The 8,334-nt window shown below is 33.9% G+C and overlaps 1 protein-coding gene across 1 annotated transcript; it reads left to right on the top strand.

Annotated features, from left to right (window-relative positions):
* Positions 1 to 4,890: 4,890 nt before the first annotated feature.
* Positions 4,891 to 7,250, top strand: LOC147384042 (SEC14 cytosolic factor family protein / phosphoglyceride transfer family protein). The gene is made up of 3 exons (XM_086426603.1): positions 4,891 to 5,217; positions 6,286 to 6,550; positions 6,838 to 7,250. Exons 1-3 carry the CDS (start codon positions 4,953 to 4,955, stop codon positions 7,067 to 7,069), a joined length of 762 nt encoding a protein of 253 aa, XP_086282729.1. The 5' UTR covers positions 4,891 to 4,952; the 3' UTR covers positions 7,070 to 7,250.
* Positions 7,251 to 8,334: the final 1,084 nt, after the last annotated feature.

The following is an 8,334-nucleotide window of genomic DNA, read 5'->3' as shown; positions in this document are numbered from 1 at the left end:
ATAATTTTTTAACATAAAATTATTATATTTATATATATATATTTATATTTAGTGTAATTATATATTTATAAGGGTATTGATCATTTTTTATGCATTCTAGGTGCATTATCAACATTAATTATATAGGTATTTTGTTTATTAGGAAAATTTCATATGTCCATTTTTAAAAGGAGATATTGTCGAAATTTCTATAGAATTAAAAAAAAAATTAAAATTAAAATAATTATTTTCATAATTTTTTAATATAAATTTAGTGTTTATATATATTTAATGTAATTATATATTTATAAGGGTATTTTGATAATTTTTTATGTATTTTAGGTGCATTATCAACAGTAAGGGTATTCTGATCATTTTGCCCTAATACAATAGAATCCAGAAGCTGTAGTAAACAATAATTACCAGATTTTGGTAAACAACACAGCATTTTTGTAAAACTCTATCAAACAAGGTTTTTAGTGTTCTAGCTTTTTACAGTTGTTTCTGACATAAACTTCTTACAGTAGATTCTCGCAACTATATCAAATGAGGCCTAAGTATACAATGGAATTATGGCTATAGTAATCACAAATGAATTCTAGAATGAAGCGATGGTTTGTTCCATTAACTTAAGAAATAGGAAGAATCATATGAGCAATGTTGTTTTAATCACATAATAAATGCGCTAGCAGCAGCCATTTACAGTAATCCATCCAACTAGGTAAAAAGAATATTCATCGGGACCAATAGAAGCGTCACCTTTTTTTTTTTTTTTTAAGTTGCTATTGTCACACCAATTTTTACTAACGCCACACCAATTGTGTGCAATTCTTTGGTAATTTATGGTACTTTTCATGGATCTTTGAACTTAGGATTCATATCACGTCTGGAAAAATAATTTTAACTTTACTCATTTTTCTCTACTCCCTTTCAAGGAATACCCTTTAATTTTATTGTCTTTTCTCTTCCACCGCTTAAAAAATAATACCCTTCTAACTTTATTGTCTTTCCTCTCCCCCCCCCCCCCCCCCCACTCCCTTCATCCATTTTTCAATAATATCCCTCTAGATACTATTTTTCCCTTTTTACATTTTTTATCCCAAAGACATTTTAATAATACCCTTCCAATTTTATTATTTTTCTTCTTTTACTACCTTAACTCTCAGAGAGGATGATCTCCATGTTAGGGAGCCCAAAAATTTTCCTATATAGGTTAGACATTTTAGATTTGGATGATTTATCTTTCTTTTTTAGGATGATTTCTACGGTGATGAAATCATCTTCACAAAAAATCAGTTCAATCTGAAACTTATAACCCCATGAAAAGTGGTTACAAAAAAAAATTGATGGTCTACAATTCTAAACAACTTTTAATATGGTTAGAAGTTTTAGATTTGAATTATTTTCATGAGGATGATCTCCTCACCATAGAGATCATCCTCACAAAAAATCAGCCCATTTCGAAATTTCTAACTCATTATAGGAATTAAAATTTTGAGAAGGCCTTTACAATTTTTTTAAATAAAAATGAAGTCCTTAGAAGTTATATCCGGGCTCAAACATCCAAATGAAGCCCATTGAATGGGATTGGGTCTTCTACCATCTGGGTTTGGGTTTTCACAGTTAAAGCCCATGATCCAACTAAATTCAAGTGCTCCACACTAAGTATTGGGTGCATACACCCAACAAGCGGGTTAGCCCATAATAAAGTTCAAAACCCAATGAAATAGATCAAACCAATAACCAAACAGTATTTAAAGTAGCTATGTAAAACCCATTTAAAAAGGGAACATAATTGGAAATACTCTCCTACACTGAAGTCTATAAATACCAAAGTCCCTCTCATTAAGAAAGGATTTGGATCACTCTCTCTCAGAAGACAGAAGCACTTCCTCTAGAGAAGAAGAAGCTCTTAAGCCATCCTCTAGAGATGAAGCAAAGCTCTTCAAAAGATTCGGACTTCGATTAAAGAGAAGAAAACCCTTCTCAACCTATAAAGCGCAAGGCCTATAGAGAAGAAAATCAACAAAAGCCTCTACAGAAGATCAAGCATAAACAAAAACACCATCAAAGCAACCTTTTCAACCCATCACGCACAAATCCCGGAAAGAATAAAGCTACACATATATCACCACTATTTTTGTACTTGATTGTTAATCAAAGAAAAATATTGAGAGTTGTACTCTCATTTTTATAAAATCAATAAAGTCATTTATGATTTATCTTCACAAATCTCAAAGTAGATTTGTGAAATTTGTTGTCAACAAATTTCTGGCATGTTTAGTGGGATCACCTCAATTTCTCATCTTTCAGTCAACTGCAAAAAAAAAACAATAGCCTCAATGGCATCTCGCAAGGTCAATGTTATCGTATTATAGAGAAAGGTAAGAAAAAATTTTCCTCCAATTTTGAATTTATTCAAGTTATCAGTCGCGTTCATTTTGTAATGCAAAAAATAATAGTTCTCAACTAGTTGAGCCTCTCCAATGTCACTCCTAGAAGCATACCATAAAAACGACACTCATAACAAACACATTATGGGTAGACATGGTGAAAGATGACTCATCGGATTTTGGATCCAATTTGAAGTCAAGCAAGGGATTGTTTAGATCTCTATCAATCACTTCCCCGTCCTAAACCCACACCTCCATCAGAGTGGTGATGACAACTGGAACACTAACAACGAAAAAACAAATAGCCTAGATGGTAGACACCATCAATAGGTTGACAAAGATAATGAAAGAAAAAGACATTCAAATTGCCACCGTAGTCAGTCATTTGGATCAAACGGACAAAGAGAATGAATCAAACGATGAACCCTCACATCCTCCAGGATTCACTCTTGAAACGTATATGGCTCTATGTGAAGAAGAGCAATAAGGAAACTATTATGGCTCACAAAATACTATACAAGGCTTACAACATGGATCTGTCGCCTCACCTTTTATTCAACAACTGCAAGCAATGATCACAAAGCCATGTTTGAAATTGAGTTGTGAGTGAGATTGATTTAATGTTCAAACCTAACACATTTTGATGTTAGGTTATATATTTGTAGGACAATGTGGTTATTCAATTAATGTTGAGATTAAGGACACATGTACTTTGAATTCATTCATTGGTTGCTTATGCCTCGATTGGAGGACCCAACTCCAAAGTGGTTGGAAACTAAGGGATTATCTATTATGGTAGCTCGCGTGATAATGCATCTTCTCCCTCATTTTTTCATAATCAACTAATTTAACTTTAACCCATGCATAGTCACAATATTCTCCAAAGTTGACGAATTAATTAGTGATTTATGGATCATCGAAACAATAACATTTTCTCTTTGTAATCAATTTTTTTTTTTTAATATTCAAATCTCAAGAACAAGATAGGGTTGTTTTTTCTTTTAGAGGCTGTAGATGATTGATTTTGATTAAAAGTCCAAATACATATATATATATATATATGGGAAATGTTCAACAACAAACATTTTGGCAAAACATTTTTCAAAACATGGGTTAGAGGTTTTGGAATAGGCTGATTTTTGGTGAGGATGATCTCTACGGTGAGGAGATCCTCATCACCAAAAATCAGCCCATTCCAAAACTTCTAACCCCATCAAAAATGGTTTACAAAAAATGGACGATCCACGATTTTTCAACTTGTAAACTGGGGCTAGAAGTTTTGAAATGGGCTGATTTTTGGTGAGGATGATTTCCTCGCCGTAGAGATCATCCTCACCAAAAATCAGCCCATTCCAAAACCTCTAACCCATGTTTTGAAAAAATGTTTTGCCAAAATGTTTCTTGCTGAACGGGACCCTATATATATATATATATATATATATATATATATATATATAGAGAGAGAGAGAGAGAGAGAGAGAGAGAGAGAGAGAGAGAGAGAAATTGGAGAGGTGAAGTGCTAAGAAAGAAAGATGGGAGAAGACAATTACCTGATGAGAGAGTGGGAATGGGGAGAGAGAAGGAGATAAATAGAAAATAGAAATAACGACATAAAAATGGAATTTTACCTTGAGTAGGAATTAAGCCGAGCCATAACTAAAATTAAGGCCAAGTCGTCAATTTTTTAAATTGTTGGATCTCCTTAAATCAAGGATTAGGATCGTGTGTAATGCCACGAGTCATTCTTCAAGAGTAACCAGATACCATCCCAGTATCAACTGTTAATGATTACTCTCAAGATAAATATCATCAAGATATATCAATTTGGTTCTTTAAATTATCTTAATCATACTAGGAGTTTGATATCTAGTATGAGCATTAATTCCTCAGGGGCCATCTGCAAGGGCACACGCTCACTTACTTGGCGTTTGTCATTTGCGAGTGTTGCACATGCCCCGAGACTAGTCCTTAGACAAGACCACGGTCAATGATTTGGGCAAAGCCCAGATACGTGCTGAGTCTGTTGTTTATCGAGATAGACAGCTATAAAAAAAGAATATATGTATCATGTATTATTATAAAGAGTCGTGTTGGGGTGACACAGGATTTACTGTGATTCTCACAAGTCTGACGTGGACATGCATACATAATCGTAGATGGTTTGTACTTGTATCGCGAGAAAACACATCTATGGTTATGTGCACATCCCACGTCAGACTTGTGAGAATCGCAATAAATACTTTTTGTCATTTCAGCATTTTCCTATTATAAATATATCATGAAGATATGTATCAAGTGTGTTATTGGTTGATCCATTTCTACAATACATGTGCGTTTGCACATGCCACCTCCTCCTTCTAATAAAAAACAAAATTTTAATTAGTACGCTTAGATAATCATAAAATTCTACCATAATCATAATATCATATGTGAATCGATTCCACTCACTGAGTCAAATCGGAATCGTCCGAGTTTTAAGACATTTATTATGGCCTACCAACCATTCGAATCCCCCAATAACATCAGAGAGAGAGAGAGAGAGAGATAAGTTTGGAGTGAGTGAGGTTAGGGAACTCGTCAATGGCGGCGACGAATAGAAACTCTGAAGATTTCTCAGTGTTTGTTTTGGCTTCAGATCTGGGAGTAGATGCTCGACCTTTCTTATCAGCTTCAGATCGCAGAGAAGCTCTTCAAGATGAAGATAACTTCCACGATTGTCCTTCTCAACTTGTTGGAAATCTCGATGAAGATTTCTCTGATCTAGATGCCTTACAGATCTTCCGTGTCGAAGGGTCCGATAAATCTGGAAACCGTATCCTTCGCATCGTTGGAAAGTTCTTCCCAGGTCCATCATCTCTACCCAACATTTTTTTTTCCTGGATTTGAGCTTGTTTTAGCTTCTTTCGTTGAATTTTTTAAAAAAGATATTTTTCACAGTTTGTATCCATGGATGTAAGAAAGGATTCTAGAAATTTAATTGATTTTGTGGAAAAAAAAAATTACAAGGGATTGATGAGATACCTATATGAAATTACTGGTTTATTTCACATCTATCTCTTTCTATAAGTAGGGTTTTTTTTTTTTGAAATTTATGTGTTCGAAAATTATGGGACTGATTTGATACCCTGATGGAATTACTGGTGTATTTCACAGTATCAATCACTGGTTTTGAGGAAATATTGGTCTAGAAATTTAATTGTTCTATGAACTAATTTGGGGATTAATGACATACCCAGATGAAAATGCTGGTTTATTTCACAATATCCAGCATTTTTTTGGAAGGGAGGATCGATTTTTAATACAGATGTAATTGGTTTTACGATTTTTCTTTTTTGGATTAATGAGATACCTGGATGAAAATTCTGGTTTATTTCACACCATCCATCACTGATTGAAAGTGAGGAATTATATTTTTCTGGAAAATTATTTTTCTTTTGTTGATATATATTGGGGATTAATGGAGCTCTGTTGTAAGAAAGGAACAATTTTAACTACAGATTCAATTGCTTTCACAAATTATTATATTTTGGATCAATGAGATACCTGGATGAAATTACAGTTTTATTTCACAACATCTACCTCTAGTTTTAAGGGGGAGATTTGTAGAAATTCAAAAGCATTCAAGAAATTTTTTGGGGATTAATGAAATATCTAGGTGAGATTGATGACTTATTCCACAATATTCAGCTCCAGTTCTAAGAGGAAAATGATATATAGAAATATAGAATTAGTTATTCCTGTACCCAAAAAAAAAATAGGGGGATTTATGGATATCTTGGTCAAACTACTTCAAAATTTTGCAGGAAAATTCAGGGTTTTGTGATTTTCTAGAATTTTAATTGATTTCATGAATGTTGTTGGGAGATTAATGAGATACCATTGTGAAACTAATGGTTTGTTTCACATTATCCAGCTCCTGTAGTGAGTGGGGAACGGTTGAAGAAGTATGTTTTCCAGAAGATATCCACTGAGTTGCCCGAAGGACCATTTTGTATCGTTTACATGCACACTACTGTGCAAAAGGAAGACAATTCTCCTGGCTTAACCATCCTGAGGTGGATTTATGAACTTCTTCCTTCTACTTACAAGGAAAGGCTTCAAGTTGTGTACTTTGTTCACCCTGGGCTTCGCTCGAGACTAGTTTTTGCCACACTCGGCCGTTTCTTCCTAAGTGGAGGGTGAGTTTTAGCTTTATATATTGTACTAATGATGGGGACATCAAAGCTTGAAGAGTAGATTTTATGTTTATTTAATTTTCTATTTTGGGCTTTTATTTTTATGTAATTTGGTTTTATTAGCAATGGTCTTAGTATAATGTTTGGGGATAGTTTGGTTACTTTAGTAAGTCTTTTATTTAAAGATTGGAAATTTCCCTCTCGTCCTGCTTCAACTGCATATGATATGTGCGTAAATTTTTTCGTTATAGGTTCTTATGCTTAAAATGCTACCTGTCGTCCCTTTGCAGGGTATATTGGAAGATCAAGTACATTAGTCGACTTCAGTACCTTTGGGATGATATAAAGAAAGGAGAGGTCGAGATTCCTGAATTTGTGCAAAGTCATGATGATGTTCTTGAGCATAGACCATTGACGGATTATGGGATAGAGCCAGATCCTCTCCATCTAACTATGATTCCATCCTTTGGGCAGTTTGGGAGGTATGAAGATAGATGGGCTTCTCGGGAGTATACATCCTAGTGGCTGTATCTTAGTAACTTTTCTAGTCTAGAAAATTGTACATAATAAAACTCAAGATCATGTGTTCTGTTGTCAGGAAAGTCTAGCCACGAATTGCTGCTTGTAAGCTATAGTCATCTACCCGTTAAATATACTAATGGTTTGGGTTTATTCTAATGAAGTTGATACACCTTTTTTCGTCTTTAGTTTGTAAAATCACATTTGTTGTCTTTTTTTCGTTCATTTGCAGGTTTCATCCAACTTCAGGTACTTCACCCTTTCTTTTATCTCTTGAATTCTTGGTTGCTTGAAATGGTGTTCTTTGTAGGAGTATTGCAGCTTCACTTGCAATCTATATGGTGTATTTTTCATGAAGTAAACAGTTTTTTTTTTGGGGGGTTCTGAGATGTCTATATTATTTATTTAAAAATGTCATGCATGTGAGGCACTTGCCAACCGAGCGTCTTGCCCATGCCTTAACGTCTGTAAAATTGGAACAACAAACTAAAATATCTATTATTAGAGGATGACTACCTCATTTGGGGGATGAAAGAGCAAACCAGTATCGCATTTTGCTTACACAAGATAGGAAAGACCTTTATTTCATTGAAAGTTAACAATAACAACAATAATAAAGCCTTGTCCCAAAGATTTGGGGTCAGCTAGATGAATCTTGTTCAGTCCACTCTATCCAAAGCCAAGTCTTATGTTCTTTGTACAAAGCAATACGCTCATGCTCTTAACCTAGAGCTGCTTTTGGAATTTCTGGTAACTGAACTATAAGTTAATGCATTATTGTCAGATAGATTTTTCATTGACGAACTTTCTCTTCTTCTTCACTAGGATATCTACATATTAGTGGTTAGTATCTTTAAAGAACTTTAATTGCTTGTAGTATTATTGCATTGATATTTTTTTGAAGTATTTAATTTTTTCCTGATAATGCGACTTCCATTTAAAAGAACTTACAAATGAGGAAAGGATGTTCTTTAAACAAATATACAATCAAAAATCGATTGTCATCCCATGAATTGTGATGGGTTGTTTTTTTTTTTTGAGTATGATTCCTTCATTAGTGTTTATTTATTTATTTATCCCCGAAGTGGCTCTACGTGCTTTTTAGTTGTTACCATTTATTTAGCCTTACAAGGATTATTGTCAATTTCTATACTACATGCAAATGTAATGGTGAAATAATAATCATCTCCCACTATATTCATGTGGCAAGGGAAGTGTGGGCATTTCTTTTATTTAGTTGGTATTTATCGGACTAGTTCTTCCTATAT

The sequence above is a fragment of the Akebia trifoliata genome, chromosome 15, assembly GCF_017979445.1.
Source record: "Akebia trifoliata isolate Shusen 1 chromosome 15, ASM1797944v1, whole genome shotgun sequence".
Lineage (NCBI taxonomy): Eukaryota > Viridiplantae > Streptophyta > Magnoliopsida > Ranunculales > Lardizabalaceae > Akebia > Akebia trifoliata.
This window is presented reverse-complemented; position numbering and strand designations above follow the sequence as displayed.

What these genes read in the sequence shown, in the direction of transcription:
- LOC147384042 (XM_086426603.1), top strand. Translation starts at nt 4,953, where the DNA reads ATGGCGGCGACGAATAGAAACTCTGAAGATTTCTCAGTGTTTGTTTTG. An exon ending in CGTTGGAAAGTTCTTCCCAG is followed by an intron (nt 5,218 to 6,285) that starts GTCCATCATCTC and finishes CACATTATCCAG; the next exon opens with CTCCTGTAGTGAGTGGGGAA. An exon ending in CGTTTCTTCCTAAGTGGAGG is followed by an intron (nt 6,551 to 6,837) that starts GTGAGTTTTAGC and finishes GTCCCTTTGCAG; the next exon opens with GGTATATTGGAAGATCAAGT.